The 16,639-nt window shown below is 42.7% G+C and overlaps 2 protein-coding genes across 18 annotated transcripts in view; one reads left to right on the forward strand and one right to left on the reverse strand.

The window, feature by feature from the left end:
• Positions 1-13,177, forward strand: part of TSPAN4 (tetraspanin 4) — a 457,483-nt gene extending 444,306 nt beyond the window's left edge. For 6 of the 17 annotated variants that reach the window (XM_074585632.1, XM_074585633.1, XM_074585639.1 and 3 more), the window contains 3 exons: positions 7,345-7,476; positions 9,203-9,286; positions 12,161-13,177. In XM_074585632.1, the coding sequence (XP_074441733.1) occupies positions 7,345-7,476; positions 9,203-9,286; positions 12,161-12,229 (285 nt within the window). In that variant the 3' untranslated portion in view covers positions 12,230-13,177. The remainder of the gene's footprint in view (positions 1-7,344; positions 7,477-9,202; positions 9,287-12,160) is intronic. The other 11 variants (XM_074585644.1, XM_074585641.1, XM_074585643.1 and 8 more) reach the window with 3 other exon arrangements.
• A 1,810-nt stretch (positions 13,178-14,987) lies between these two features.
• Positions 14,988-16,639, reverse strand: part of CHID1 (chitinase domain containing 1) — a 137,890-nt gene continuing 136,238 nt past the window's right edge. The window contains exon 17 of the mRNA XM_074585620.1: positions 14,988-15,125. The gene's annotated coding sequence lies outside the window, so the exon portion shown is untranslated. The remainder of the gene's footprint in view (positions 15,126-16,639) is intronic.

The raw sequence follows: 16,639 nt of genomic DNA on the forward strand, positions 1-16,639 counted from the left end.
CAAGATTCCCATATACTCTTCTGTACCGTACAAGATAGCAGGAGCAGCAGGCTGCTAAGCGAAGGTCTGAGAAATTGAAAATTCGGGGTCACTAAAAGAACAAAAGAAGTAGTTGGCCAAATTCCATGTGCATCCTCGGGGCTGTGGGAGCAGCCTGTATTGAGTGCAGTCGGTTGGCAGCAACAGTGCTGTGTGTGAAAGACAAACAGCTCACGTCCAGCAAACCAGCTAATAAGCTTTCCAGTCCTGCATCCTAACAACTGCATGTGGAAGGTTCTTTCGGTTACCTTTAGAAGGCCTCAGCATCTTGCAATATTGTTAATGTTTTTCTCTTCCAATGCTATGATCAAATATGAGAAGGCATCAATTGCATTCCCAAATGCATTTTGTGGTGCTGGCCCAAGCCATGTGAAATGTAGATACAATTTTTTATATCGTTGCTTATATCAAACAGAATTAGAAATTTTACTCTTTTACACTAACTTAACTCCGACTGGTAAAAATGTAGTAATAATTACTAATATTAAGGTGTTTGCAGTAAATATTAATCTGGTTTCAGTGACACCCCAAGGACTGTTAAAAGCATATAGCAAAGGTCGGGGAAAAAAGCATTATTTGGAGGACTTAGTGGATAGGAACCCCATGCTTCTGCTCCCCTTTCTGTAAAATAGGTGTAATAATATATACTATGTCTAGTTCACCTAGTCACATTTTTTCAAGATGTTCATAAGTTGGATTGGATTCAGAAAATATGTAAAAGAGTAATGAGAATTTTGGAAATTTACATTATGATGAGAAATTTTAAAAGCTTTATATAACCAGGAAAAGAGGAAGATACGAAGTAGTGGTGTGATTGCAATCCTTAAAAACAGAGCAGGAGGGGAAAAGGGTTTTGAAAGGCAAGGGCTCTGTAATTGATCCAAAAGCTGAAAACTCCAGATGCAGATATCTGATAGTAGGGTGCCATTGTACAGCAGGATGGTGGATTCTTTTTCCCTATAGTGAAGACAGGGGGTTTTGTCTAAAAGAAGTGGTCTTGTTCAGTGACAAGCTTGGGTTTGAGGCAAGACTCGATAGTCTGTGGTCTGTGTAGTGCATGATCTGTCGATCATGCTCAATTGTCTTGATGATTCCTTTGGCCTTGAAACCTGTTACAGGTTAAAAGAGCATTCTATAAGTTTCAGATTAACCTAATGCTAGCTAGGTCTTAGGAGCCCAAAAGATAATAGGAAAGGGCCATCTTGCAAGCCATGTACCGTCATGTTACATCACTCTCTTTTCTCACATGGCAACTATGAAATTACCATGTGCTGTCTTGGCGGTACCACAGTGTTAAAGTCTCCGTGCTCCCGGTGCTGGGCACTGAGGAGAAAAGCAAAGAGCTCCACTGATCCATTTTTACTGCTCTGCATAATTGGTTTTCACATGTATCTTTCAAAACTACTTAGGAATAGAGTATTGCAGTGGTGCAGCAAAGGCAATCCCAGCATGGTTAATTATGTAAAACACTTTGCACTTGAATAGCGCTATGTAAATGCCAAGTATTATTTTTTGTGTTCAGTAATAATTGTTATCCCTTACATCCCTAATCAGTAGAGTGTAATCACTGATAGGAGGATTAGGGCAATACAGGAGACTTTCTGAAAGGAAAGTCCCAGCCCAGGCTTGCTGTTTGCATTCTGACTCCTCAGAGGCAGCCCTCGAAACCCCACAGTAGAGGTAACCACATTGCCATTACAGGGCAGTGTCTCATAACTGGCTTTTCTAATGGGGCCAGAAGACATCAGTCATTGGTTGAACTATGGGCTATGTCTGTGCGTGGATGGGAAACAGCAGCCTCAGAAGAAAGCATGACATGTGAAAAACATGACAGTAGGAGAAATCATGAGTCCTTCTCCCCTGTCCTCTCTGCGTTCACACTTCTTTCTTTGCAAAAGTATTTCTCAGAGCTTGAGCAGAGAGATGGCACCGTGGTTAAAGTAGTGGGCTCAGACATGAGAGACCTAAGCTCTGGCATAGTTCTTCATTTCTCCTACAATTAGCTTAGATAGAGACCATTCCCACCCTGAGTTGACAACGTATGACTGTGTATGGCAACCTTTGCTTAAAGAAGGGGAAAAAAGTTTTTCCAGAAACAGGACGACGTTTAGATGGCATTTCAGAGGGCAGTACTGACTGGGAGGATGGAGACCCAGCGTGCATACAGTGGTGATTACTGTATTTCTTCTTCAAATGTGAAAGTCCTGAGCACCTTTTTCGGGGGACTTTCTTCTCTGAAGCCTTTGTGCCTTGAGAAATGTTTTCCCTCTTTTTAACAGAAGCATACAATTCCTAAGTAACTGGGAACAAGGAAAAAGCAGAGTCCATCAGGCCCGTCTTTAAGGAGGAAGTTGTCATTTTGGTCCATGACTGATCAGTTCAGTTTACTGCTAAAGGAGTTGGGCTGAGCTGCGTACGTGCAACCCGCGGTAGAGGAAAAGCACTAGACCCATTCTGCGGTCGTATTAAGCCTCTAGGTCAGGGAGCTGTTTCAAATTAGAACATTTTATTGATTTCTTTTTAATACCTTCAGCTAACCAAAATCACAGCCCTTCTCAGTGGTGTTTCAAACCTTAAGAGGATCAGAAACACAAGCAGGTGACTTCTGCGTGTTGTGACTGAAGACTATGAAAGCGTACAAAGTGATTTTAAACATGACTAAAATTCTAATAGTTTAGGATGTAAGTTACCCTGAACTGCATTACACTCCTTACTAACCAGGACTGGTACAGTTACAGGTGGGGATCATTAGGAAATGAGAAATAGGCATTAATTTTTAAAATGTTGCTTCATCCCCAACATCTTTGTGATCAATATTTGAGCACTTCTCCTTTTAACTAACCAGGCAGTAATTCGAGAGGCATGCAGAAAACGCATTAGCTTCACTAAAGTGAGCAAATTCAGCTCACTTTTACTGCTGTGTAATGCCTTTCATGTCTATTTAGACCACGGTAACTGAGAACAAAATTTGACCCATCTCTCTCTACCCCAGTCATTGATTCTGTTAGATCAAACCATACTGGAGGATTACTGCTGAAGTAATCCAAACCACCCATTAAACATGGTATTAGAATGAAGCTGTCTTATTCACCACTTTTTACAGTGATAGAGGAAAAAGGCGTATAAAACTCACCCCTACCCTGTCCCTAGTTATCCATCACATTCACAAAATTGGAAAACCAGGAATTGCTAAAACCTGTCTGCAACAAGGATTGGGTGTCTGTTTATTTTCATGAACCCTATTCCAGCCTGGCTGATTTTGCAGGAATTTGGCAAAGAAAATAAGGCCTCCTTAGCCTTCAATACCAGGATTGCCTGTAAAATACATACAAGAATCCAACTCCTTACATTTCTATTGAGCTAAGATAGAAACTTTGTGTATAACATTAATTACCAGCCCCAGATACCCCATGCTAGAGCAGCAATTACTTGTTAAAACAAAAATAAAGCTATCTGCAGGCAGCGTTGCATTCCATGAATACAACAGAGAGACCTCAGTGCCGTGCGGTGCTGCTCGGCTGGGAAAACCACTGGCAGCGGCACGACCTTTGGCCGCATCGTTGTGTTGAGCAGCCCGTGTGTCCCGAGTTCTTGGGAACCGAGGAGCCGCTTCAGAACCCCGCAGGTAATCAATAGGGGAGTGATTTCTCTCTCTTTAACAAGGGAGGGGAAAAAAATGTGTTTTGACATCTCGGGAGACAGAGCCTCCCACGTGAAACATGTGAAACAAACAGCAGCGTTATTGTCAGTATTCCTCGAAATGTTTAGCAGCAGGAGCTTAGATCCTCAGAGGCATTTGACAAGCTTTTGCTTGTTTGAGCAACTCTGCCAAACACTGTATGTGTGTCCCCAGAACTGCTACCCGACTGTCACCTTATGCCGTAAGGTGGGATAATGCACAACTGCATCCCATGGTGCTTGCCCCTTCACAGCTGCCAGCCCTAGGATCAAGTGATTTGACGTGTCCAAGTCAAGGTGTCTTAAGTTACTGCTACTCAAGACAGTAGCTGCCTTTTTCTACAGATTACCCCCTTTTAAAGTTAGTCTGGGTGACCCAAAATAAGCACTGTTAGTTTGTAATTGTGCATTGTTTATGCGTGCCATAAGGGCATTGTTCCCTATTGAAACTAGGAACAGAACTAATCAATTAGGCAACCTTGTCTAATTTTATCACTTAATAAGTGACGGGAGCAACACAGGACTGTAAATGTGACCACAAAATGAATGTGGCTGTAGCAAGAATCAAGTCTGCAATGGCTTCGTGACAGTCAGGCAGTTTAACTTTCTGGTATTGGCAGAACATCAGCCTTTGTGGAAGAACGTGAAGTCTACAACAAACTGCTGGTGACAGAAATTATCCTTCATGGGACCTGAGCTTTCTCCGCCCTCCAAGTGTGGGACTGTTTCCAACTGTCCTTGCTCAGAAACCTTGTCAATTTTAAAAAAGAACGTTGCTCTCAAATCTCAGAGGCCCCTAAAAAAGCCTCTTATTATGCTCTTTGTCCTCAATATTCCCCTTTCTTCTAATAGTCCCTCATCTCCCTCAACAATTTGGCTACTTATCGTTCGGCTTCATGCACGCAGGATAAATCAGTTGTTTGTCACATGATCCAAAATCACTCCCATGCTCTCTTTTCTCTACTTGGGCCTCCATAATGAGGTCTCTGAATTTACAGAGCTCTCAGCTTGTCTGTCTTTTTGGCTTCTAGCTGGACCCTTTTGCTGAATCTGTACTGGTGACCCATTCAGTCCCACTGCTGTTTGTTCCCTTGTTCTTGCCTCTTTGACTTACTGCCATGGGTCAGGGTCTCTGCTCCCTAGAGGTGCCATTCACCTGACTTGGTCGTCAGTGGTCTCTGTGGTGGTAGTACTTTTCTGTGTTCATTACCTCCTCTCTTTTAGGATTGTGCATCATCTGCTGCGTAATTCCATCACTCGTCCTTCCTTTGTCTTCCAAAGGCATGACATCTCTTCCAGTTACAGTTCCAGACGTTATTTCTTCCAGTCCCAAGGCTATTGACCCTCATGCTACTTCATTCTTTTTCACCCTTGATCTTTTCTTAGGCCTTTCTCCCATTGCTGGGACTGCCTTGTCTGCCAGCAGTGGCAGGCAAGCATCAATATTTAATCCTCTGCTCTTGTAGAATACACAGAGGATCTGCGTGGGCCGGCAACGTGTATCCGACTGCAGCTGGTCTTTGCAACTGCATCCCCTCCTATTTCCACCTTGTGGCTTACCAGGAGCTTTTACTCTTTGGAGTCCCAACCCTAGCTCATGGCCTAGCCACCGTCTGCTTCACAGGCTCCATAGGCACAGCTGTCCTCAACACTCTTAGTGCACCCTTAACTACAAAACCTGTGCTTCATCTTTGTCTCCTTAGTCTGTCAGACTTTGACACCCTCAGCCATGCAGTATTATGGGGAGAAGGGCCCTAGTCCTGATTTATGCAAACTTGTGTCACTTGCGTTTGGCCAGAACATCACTCATATGTCTCAGCCCTTACTGTTGCACTCTCTACATCACAGATGAGCCACATTTTCAAGGTTTGCTATTTACAAGCTGTCACTTCTCACTGTCTATCAAAGAACTGCCTCCTGACTCTAATGATGACAGCCTGCAAGACCTTCTTGTTAGATTTCCAAATAAACCAGCTTTCCTCAAATGCATGCCATGTGTTCCATGCCGCTCCTATCCGCTTCTGGGACCTGTTATGCACGGAGCTCCCATCTTGTGTGCAGGAACATAGAGCAAAAAAATAAAGTCACAAACTTTTTTTTACTTTCAAGTCAGTTTGTAGAAAACGAAGCCCATAAAGTCACAAATCAAACAGTTGCAAGCTAAGGATTGATTCCTGCCACGGACCAAATCAGAATTCTGAGCAGAACCTTTGGGGGATAGATGTTAGTCTGGGAAAGATTTCTCACTTTTGCTTGGCAGAAGAAAACCAGTGCTGTGAGCACTGAAAAGTCTGTCGCGGACTACTTTCTGCAAGTGCTTGAAGCAAATTCCAATGCGTGAGGCAACGCGTGACACCTCTGCCCTCTGTTGGTCTTGAATGGCAGATCCTGTGTGTGCAACAAGAGCTGAACGCTCAGCCCTCTGTGCCCATAGACCCTACAACTATTTATATATATGTATATAGATATAGGGAAGACTGTCCCTCAGGCCAGTATAAATATCAAGATCTGAACTAGGTCTGTGGTCCTGGTGATGCAAATGTCTGCATGATTATGAGTCTATCAGAAAAAAGAGGAATGGCCTCTGCAGGGGTGCAAAAAATACTGCACAGGCTTATATAAAACCACATTTAAAAAGTAAGATCTTGGCAAGTCATTTTGGGGCTAAGTAGGCGGCTGGCATAGCCTTGGAAAAGTGTGAAGTGCTGCCAATAGCAGAGCGCAGTTCTGCAGCCCAGTGTCGTCTTGTTTTACTCATTAGTGGTAAAGTGTCTAAATACCGACAAATTCGTACTTTTGAGTTAGCACAGGCGTGACAGATGGTGTATACATCTATATGGTAATGAGTCTTAGCTTATTTTGTATCACAGGAATATACCAGTTCCCAGAGGGGGAAGATGGTCGCAGAGCCATTCCCTGTACCGTTACTTACATTTCCTTGTACCTTTCATTCCGCTACCAAAGTCGAACAAACTTTGTGATTTAGCACCAACATAGTCATCGCACACTGCGTTGTGGCAGGCAGACACTTAAAGCACCGCTGTTTAGCAGCATCAGATGATGACACTAAGGAACTGCACCAAAGAGAGAAAAGTAGGAAATACATCTTTTACCGACTGACAGAGACTTTCAGAGGTGATCAGTAATTAACAGCCCGGAGAGAAATTTGCCTCGTTAACTTCAATCATGATTTCAGTAGCGTGCTGTAGAGAGCCCAGTATCTTTGTCTCCTGGGTGCTGTATCTGTATCTTAAGTAATTTTTTTCCCCAACAACAATCTGCAAACGATTGTTATAATCCTGCTCAGTCCCATCAACTCTTAACCTCAGTCCTTGACTGGGGTTGTCCTGTTTCAGCTCCTGCAGTGTCCTGCCACTCAAAATAGGTGCCTTTGCTTCTCGTATTAACATTAGCTACATAGAAAACCATATTTAAACACAGAAAAGAGTGGGAGAAAGGGCCTGTTTGGGTAAAGCTGAGGAAATACTATATTTCTTTAAAATGTCAAGCCTTTGCTGGTGTAATTGAAATGCACTGAATGTCCAACTCCAGGAGGGAGCGGTCAGAATGAGCCGAAGGCAGTGACAGATCATACTTACAGTATCATCTCGCTGCTTCTTTTTCCAGTTCAGATGCTGTGGAGTCTCCAACTACACTGACTGGTTTGAAGTGTACAATACAACCCGGGTGCCGGACTCCTGCTGCTTAGAATTCAGCGAGAACTGTGGACTCCATTCCCCAGGGACCTGGTGGAAAGCAGTGAGTAGCTCTTGGGCAGCAGCTCAGCAGCTGCCTCGCAACCCAGGTGAAGGGCAGGCAGCCGGTCATTTGCAGGGCCATACAGATGATAAGGCGTGTTGTACCCTTTACTCATCTTTAATCAGGTGGTTTCAGAAGGCTCGTGTTGAGCTGCGGCTTTTGACCTCCAATGAAACTGCCAATTTAATTATTTTTATGAGCTGAAGGCTTCCCTTTTAGTAGGCTCTGAGCTGGTGTTTCACATTGCAGACGAGTACCTTCCAACACTCATCTGGAGCACAGTCTAGCTAGATCTAGCTAGGAAATGACAGGATCGTCCTTTTCAATGTCCCACATACTTGAATCGGGTAGAGACAAAGGCCAATGGCTCATCCGCAGACACAGCACGAGCCCTGGGGCAGCAGCCGTAGCTTATCGTGGCCCAGGCAATTGTGGAGCAAGGGGACGGCGTGAGCCTGGCGCGCTCTGCTCCTGCCAGGAACCCTGCCTGAGGGGGTACCACTGCACAGGAGGAGAGTGGGAGCCATTCCACCAAATTGCCAGCAGCATTTATTTTTTTTTGTAATGAGTTTCTGCACTTGCCTGTAATCAAATTCAAAACTCCATGGGATAATTCCCCTACGCTGTCCTCAGGAAGATCTTTCTAGAGCAGATAATCAGAGCCTAAATTCTCTGAAATTAGCTCAGCAATTCTTAGTGCCAATTACAGGTAGTACAATTACCCAGGAGGGGTTTGGAGTCAGGCCATCTGATGAAGTGGAATTATAAGGAAGTTTTGCTGGTTCTAATGGGTTTGCGAAGACAATAAGTAAAGGTCTCCTGTCCACTTCCTAGTGAGATTTCATACATGAATTGGCACTGGCAGAGGCTGAGCTCCAACCAGACATGGCTCCCGTCTACCTCTCAAGTAGCTCCAAGTCAAATTTTCAATTTAAGGACTTAAAAGTTCTTCTTCTATTTTATTTGGGGTACCAAGAAGATCGGTGCAGGTTAACACCATGTCTTCTGGTAGGCATCAATTGGTTTTCCTTTGTACATATTGGGAAAGTCACCGAAGGCTGAGTGATTCTTGGCGATGTACATTTACAAGACAGAAGGCACAATTTTTTGCACAAGGTTGTCTTACATTAACTACTATTTTCACGTTATTTAGAGAAAGGTTTCACTTGGGCCAGTTCCACCCTCCCCCAAAGTGGGCCCAGGACATGAGGGTACAGCTGCAGAATTTAAAGCAGGAAGAAAATAACAGAGAAGTGCCCATGCTGCAATTGGAAACGATGGAAAATGGTATGAAATGGGCAGCAGGAGTGGCTACTGAGCAGCTCTCACTGGAACTTTTGGGTTTGATATATATATAATAAATATTTGTTTTCATGAAACATGGAGAAAATGAAAGCCTCATTCTGAAGCTCTAACTGGTTCTAGTTGGTTTTTAGAGGGCAAAGAGGACACAAATCCACTGCTTATTTATTTTTAGCTACTGGCCCAATTTATTTGGAGCAGTGCTCACACAGCATTTTGGAGGTGCGCTTTTTTGTGTCATTACAATTAATACTCCCTGTTCGAGCTTCAACCCAGGAATACACTGTAGTTGCCCCAGTGCTGAAATGATAATCCAGGTTACCGAGCAGTTTAGGCTGATCTGGCTCTTTTCTGTCTGTATATTCCCAGGGGAGTAGAGCTGTGTGTTGATGGCTAATACAATATTTTGGTGGTTTTTTTCCAGCCTTGCTATGAAACAGTGAAAATATGGCTCCAGGAAAACTTACTAGCAGTGGGAATCTTTGGATTGTGCACAGCTATGGTGCAGGTACGGTTTAATATCAATTTTCAAATTCTAATTAACTGTAATTAACCAAGTAACCATAGATCCAGATATACTCTGTCCAAACCTGTTTTAATAATTCCAAAGTTTGCATCATGTATAGAGTAAAACTCTGCAAGATTGAAGTCTTTTGTGTTTTAATTTAGTTAAAATACTACGTACAAGGTACAGAACTGGGAATACTGCAGACATTTTCCGGTTTATGATGCACTGCAAAGAGCAGGCACTTTACCAAGTGGTTTATCTAAGGCTTAGGCTAGACTCAGTGGTTGGTAGTCCCCGCCAGCCAAAGACTGAAGCCTAGTGAAGGTAGAGTGAATTACCTTTTAGCCTACCTGTATTTGTCCAGTAATCCTCCAGACAGGACTGTCCGCTTAGCCTAAATACCTAACTTCAAGAGAGCCTAAAGATAGCTGAAGTCTTCAACCCCATCCTAAGTCCTAGGTTAAGCTGTAAATTGGGATGGTGTTACCATTACTCAACCTTGCCAGTAAAACCATGCTTCTTTTTTATTAATTGCAGGGGAAGGAGGTAGGTAAGACTGGCATAGACTTCCCTATCAGATTTTAACCTGTGGTTATTTCCAGTGTAACTTCGGTCAGAGCAGAATCAGTTGTCAGTGCAGTACTTTGTCACTTATTCTTACGTACCCGTGTCTGTAATCCAGCTTGCTGTGGTTGTGGCCATAGCGTAGCCCCAGTGGCACAGACCTTAGCCTGAGGGCACACAGGTGAAATCTTTGCCGGAGCTCAGGCTGTTTCAGCTTTACGTCAGCGCCCAACTTACGGCCCAAAGTCCCGCTCCTGAATGCAGCAAAGATGCAGCTTTAGTTTCCAGCTCCACCTCTCTCACGCTCAACATAGAAGCAGAAAGGCTGGCATCGCTAAGCTAATTAATACCATGTAACTCCAGATTAACCCAATTCTTTTTTTTAATTTTGCACGGTATACCACCAGCAGCAGTAAGAGAGAGCCCGGGATCAAAATTCCACTCATATTCCCACTAATGTCAGGTCAGGCAGAAAGGCATGTATCTTACTGTCACGTGTCACACGGTGGCTGCAACCTATTAATGCAAACGCCTGACTCCTCGTAGGCCCAAATTCAGTAGAGTTTGAGGTTTTGTTTTCTGGTATAGTAAGCAGATGTGCTTCAGAACAAAGGTAAGCACAAGAAGATTGTATGGCAGAGAGACACCGTAAGACTGTTGTTAATATACTGCCGTACTTTAAAAAACATCTTTTGAGCATCTATTTAGCATTTAGGGAGTCTTTAAAAGATACATTAAAAACCCAGCAGCCCATGTCAGAGTCCTTCTCATACACCTTCATTATATTTAGGGTATTTAAGAGAATACTGTCTTTCTGACAGAAAGAAATTACTACTTTGCATGGGAGAAAACACTTCCTTTCAGACACTTTAAAAAATGCTAATTGATATTCCTAGTACATGCTGTGAAGTACAGAGAAAACACCTCAGAACCCACGAGATTTTTAGCGTGTCTTCCAGGTGCACTATGGGATTGAATCTGATTGATGACAAAAGTTTTGATGTACTGTCACCTAAAAATGAATTGGGTTCCCTCTGTTGTTGCTGTTATAACATTGTTCTGGCCCTAAGCATGTGACAGCTTTTGTTTTTCATGTAAAAAAAACCTTACAGTCAGTCATACAGTGACACAACTCAAAGGACATACAGCACATGTGGCAGAAGAATCTGCTTCAGTCATGCATGCTCAAAATGACAAAACAAATTCAGCCAGCCAGGTTTTATTATGCAGCTGTCCCTGAAGGTGTTCCTTCGGTAAGAAGTAGAAGGCAGTGTTCGTGGGATCCTTCCAAAAGGCATGTGCTTGCTCTAAAACAGCACACTAAAGGCTAACAATCTTTTCTTCATTTCCTGTTCTCCCACAGCGAAATAACAGCTTTATAACCATTTTTTTTCTTTATAAATGAAGTGGTATGTGTGTTATTCACACACTCTTTCAAAATACTCGTTAACAGGAACTGCTATTTATGTAAAGAGTAAATTTGAAGTGGTCAAATTAAGTGCTTAAAATAGAATTCATACAAAAAATTTCTACCTGGCAAACCTTTATTTAAGTGACAATTTTTACATTGGTGTTGCAAACGAATAGTAACAACCACTTAGTACATTCACACACGTACTTCAACTGGAAGGAAAATAAGACACTCTTCCCCATCCCTTTTTCTGATGAAGTAATCTACCAGAGGCGGCACAGAAGGTCAGTGGTTGGGCTGGGAGAAGAACCACCACCTCCTGCTGCTTTTCTTGAATAGGCTGAGTAGAAAGACACATACATTGTTGATGAGGCATTGATGGTTATCATTAATGCATGGACAGTTTCCAGTGATTCCCCCAGTGGGACGTGTGCACACATACGCTTGGAAAAGTAAAGTACAGTAAAGTAAACCACAGCATCCATTGGGTCAGGGATGAACCTGATTGTCTTTCAAAGCAATAGCTACAGAGATAACCACACAGCCCCCGGCTGTGGGTTGCTACTATGAAATACATTCAAGCAAAAGACATCCAAACATTTCTTTGCAATAGACCTCTTCCCGATATCTGATGGCTGCTTTTCGTGGAGAAATCAGCTCTCCGGTGCTCTCCTTGTTCATTCTGTAAAACAGCAATACAGATAAGGACAAAAGGCAGACAGAAACTAGGAACAGAACAAGGACATGAGCTGGGAGGAAAGGCAGTGTGTGATGTGTCTTCCTGTGTGTGAATAAAAGCGGTGGAAGCATGCTTTTCTCTCTTTTTTTTGTTTCAATAAATAAGAGGGGAGGGGTTACTTACTGAAAAACGATTCTTTGTTGTGTGTTCTTTTTCTCAGATTCTCGGACTCACCTTTGCAATGACCATGTATTGTCAGGTAGTCAAGGCAGACACCTACTGTGCATAGATACCATTCCCAATCTTTCTGCTCCTCCTCCAAAGGACACAGGAGAAATCTCCTTCATGCTCATTCATCTGACCTTTTTTTTTTTTCCCCCCTTTGTACTATGAACTGTGTATAATGCTATCTTTCTGAAGATTTTTGTGAATCACCCCACTTTATTGAAGGAGGAAGAAAAGAAAAAGTCAGTACTTGAACTGGCACAGGTAAGAAGCAGCCTTGTCTTTAAACAGAAGAAAACCTCCAAAGAGCAATGGTTCCTTTTCCACGGCCCAAGGCAAAGCGAAAGGAGGCTGCATAAGAGGGGCTGATCCGCAAACTGATGTTAGGAAACGATTGCACTGAGGCAACCTCTGCGAAACCCGCCAGGTTGCCTTCCCGCATTTCATGGTCTGGAAGAGAGGGCACAGAAAAAAGAGTATTCTTCAGCGTGGAAAGAAGGTACAGAGTAGCTAGCACTGAATGCAGGTGTACTACAGTTTGCACGCAGCTAAAATGTCGAGATCAAGCAGCCCTGCCTCCAAGTGTCTCAAGATGATTTTGTAGCCAGGCGAGGATCATCTTCAGAAATATGTTACTTTAAAGGAGTATTTTTAATCTTATGCGCTGCAAAGGCAGGCTTTTAATCAGAATCTGTACAGTGAGATCTGGCTGTTAAGGGAAAACAACATTGGACATTGTCTCACTTATTAATTGCCAGTGGCATATAGATGGTTGACTGTATGTAATATATATTACATTCATATACACATACTGTTCCGGAAGGTGAAAATACCTAGCATCTAACCTCAGAAAGAGGGAACCTTTCTATCCCATTTTACATTCCAACTGAAATAACTGAGTATTATTTCTTGTAGGAGGCACTATCACTTATACCTCTGGGAAACAAGTAATTACTTTCAGCTGTATGTTCATTTCAGTAAACAACTTGTGAGTGGGCTCTCTCTGTCATTCTACTACGGTTTTATTTCTTATCATCCCTGTTTCAAGTTAGTCTGCCAAAAAATATCACTCACTTCCACACTTGAGGATCCGTACAAAGCTGTCAGCTGTTCCTTCCCCAAATGTCACCATTTCATTAATTTACTTTGGGATATCATCATCTGCAGGTATGATAGAGTTTGCCTTGCTGAGGAAAAATCTTTTGCACATTGCTCATTTTTCTGAGAGTTATTGAGACTTCAGATGTTTTTATGCCTAGGTTTTTTTGGTGGTTTTGTTTTCTGGTGGTTTTTTTTTTTCAGCTGCATGCTTACAACAGCCAGGACACATCAGTCTTTGTTAGAACAGGAGTCACCTCTCAGTTCTGTTTTTCAGATCCATCTCCTGCTGCCTGGCTGTTGGCTGGAATATGCCCCACACTTTCGGGAATTTGCAGAAACCAAAATCGTAACTCCCCTTTAGCCAGAAAATTGCCACCAGTTGTCCGATTTCCCTGCCCTGCATTGTTAACTGAAGTAATTGATGTAGTACACTTCTGTGCACACCTTCTAGCGATGAAGTTACGAATCAGATGTTCCTGTTCAAACAAACAATTCCCCATCAGCAAGCAGCCCCAGGTAATGCACACGTGACAGGGAGACACTGACGCAGAGCAGGGAAAGGACACAGCCGAGAACGGGCAAACAGCAATGCTGCTGGCCTGCTCCCTGCTGCCGGCCTTTGAGGACCTCTCAGCCACTGACAATAGACCAGAGACAACCACGGTGCCCTGTTTTCCCAGAAAGCTCAATGCAGCCATTCCTACTGTGACAGACTATACTCATGCATCAAGTTCAGGTGAAAAAAGTTACCCCGTACCTTTAGTGCTTACAACAGCAGGTCTCAGCTATGAGTGACATTTTGCTTACTTTGATTTAAAGGCAATTTCCAGCAGTAAAGCTGGACTCACTGACCCACAGCTTATTAAGCAACCTTCTTAACACCCATAAGTAACCCTTTTCTGGACCTGCACCATTGACAAATACTACCCTCACTGCTTAGGTTTTGGGTTTTTTTTTTTTCCTTTTTGCTGTTTTTCTGCAGTCTTCTCACCCTCAGGCCCAAACTTGTCGGGAAGTGCTTGGGATGCTCTGGTGTGTGAAAAAGCAAGCATCTTCCAAAATCTTGTCCCCTATAAAGGCACATCTCTGAAGGATACATCATCCTCTGTCACGTGGAGCACTTAGCTGTGCAGGCCAAGCTGAAAGTAATGTATTATTACTTGTGTGCATTTTGTGTGGCTTCCTAACCACTCACTACCACAGCAACCTCACCACCGCTAAAGGATTTTACTGCCCTACTAACAAGCCTTGACAAATGTTAACAGATCTCGGCCCAAGACAGAGGTTAAACCGAGTGAGTAGCCCACACACAGGCACCCTGTACCCCAGGCAAGAGACTTACTCTTGACGTTACAATCACCAGAGTCTCAGCCCTCTCTGCTTCCTGAGCACAGGCTGACCTGTCAACAGTCCTGCCCTTCGAAAGATGGTTCCTTCTCCTCTGTTCCTTTCTTACCTGCATAGACGTGATTCCAGGTTAGATGTACCATTAGTTCTTGCCATGGTTTATAGTTTGTAACACACAGGTGCTCCTGCTGACAGCTCAGAGTTTCCATCACCGAAAAGCAGCATAACAGAGTGATGAATATATTAATAAAACATTGATTTTTAAGAAAGATAAAAGATAGACAAGTCTATTTGCAGTGATCCCCGCCATTAAAAATTAACACAGATACAGCAGGCTGATGATGGCTCAGTTGATAAGCGTGAACTGTTGTGCAACAGAGCTCCCACAGAGGGCAACTTTCATCACTTTGCCTGATGGCGTAGGGAAAAGAGCGATCACAAACCCTCATCCTCTGAGTCTCCCAATAATACGTGCTGAGCCCTCAGAGAAGACTGCTAGACTTCAGCTAAACCTACAGAAGAAACAAAATGAGAAACAAAGCCTGAAGAGAAGTCATGCTGTGGTTCCCTCTAATAATTTTCCACAATTTAGGTGTCTTTACAAGATAAACTGGCTCAGTTTTCAAAAACATGTATGTGTAGGGAGTATAAGCAATACTCGGGTTGTAAATGCCAGTCACTGCAACAGAAACATACGGCACTAACGGCTGAAAAGAAAGAAAGAAAAAACAGGGGAAAAAACCCAAAACAGACCACACATTGCTGCTAGTAAGTCTTTTTTTAAACACTACCCTTACACTGCCAACTGTTACTGCAACTTGTTTATAATTTGAACTGGACTATTTTCTATATTTGATGTTATTAACTCTCTTCACACAGGCCAAACATGTTATGGTGCTTAAAGCATTACCAGCACAATCCAATTTCAAACCTCTGAACATATTGCATATAACAAGCCTCAGACTTACCATATTTTCTTTTTAAAAAGCATTGCATACTTCATCTGCTGACAAGGCCAGAGTATTTTAAAACCCAATATTATCCATAAAACTTCATGTTGAACTGGTTGATTATAAATACCGTATAGTACATTAATACCCATTTAAAAGGCTGCAGAGCAACACAGTAGTCGTTCCAATTGCTGCCATTAGCGTTTTGTCACTTCTAGTGAAGTCTTTTCTATTATTTTCACTTCTTATCTTTAAACATGAAGGAGGACTCGATACATTTAAATTAAAGACAGAACCAAAGGCAACAAAGACATTGAAGGATTAATGCTCATTGAAGGAATTTATACTTTCTGCTTAATAAAACAACGTGAAGGCACAGGGCGCACGGCTGGACCTACTGAATTCAGCAACGTCAGCATTTAGCTTTTAGTCAGTCCAATATACGTCTGATCTTCACAATTTATATATACGTATATATACATTCAATAGAATATGGTTTATTTTCCTGTACAGTAACTGTCAGTAGCAGCCAAATCTTATTGCTTGTACAATAGATTTATTTAGCTCCACATCTTATAGTGTACAATCACTGAAATTCACTCCAGTTTCTGTTCTATGAATAATTCTTTGTTCCTCCCCCTCAAATAATATAAACTCATAAAGGTTCATTCTCTCATTTAATAATTGCCATTTGAATGCAGCATTGTATGATTTATAATATGGAGAGGAAGGAACTGCACAGAAGCTGTAAAAATATCTTATCTTGCATCAGCAATATGGCTGCTATGCGAATCCACCCGACCCCCTCACTTCTCACGAACTAAGAACATTAATGGTTACAGCTTTCAGCGTATGTGGCTCCCGGCTGCCTCTCCCCCAATTCGTAGCTAGACCTGAGGTTGTTAGTATCGAGAGAGCTGAAGCCATTCACTTACCCCTTAGCGCCATTGTTGTGCTATAAATGTGGCACCAAAGGTAAGCAACAAAAACCAGCAGTTGATTGTGGCATTTGTTTTAAAACCAGACTCTATTAACTTTGTCTGCAAGGATTCTTGCTAAGTGTGACTGGTCTGCGT

The sequence above is a fragment of the Larus michahellis genome, chromosome 4, assembly GCF_964199755.1.
Source record: "Larus michahellis chromosome 4, bLarMic1.1, whole genome shotgun sequence".
Classification (NCBI taxonomy): domain Eukaryota; kingdom Metazoa; phylum Chordata; class Aves; order Charadriiformes; family Laridae; genus Larus; species Larus michahellis.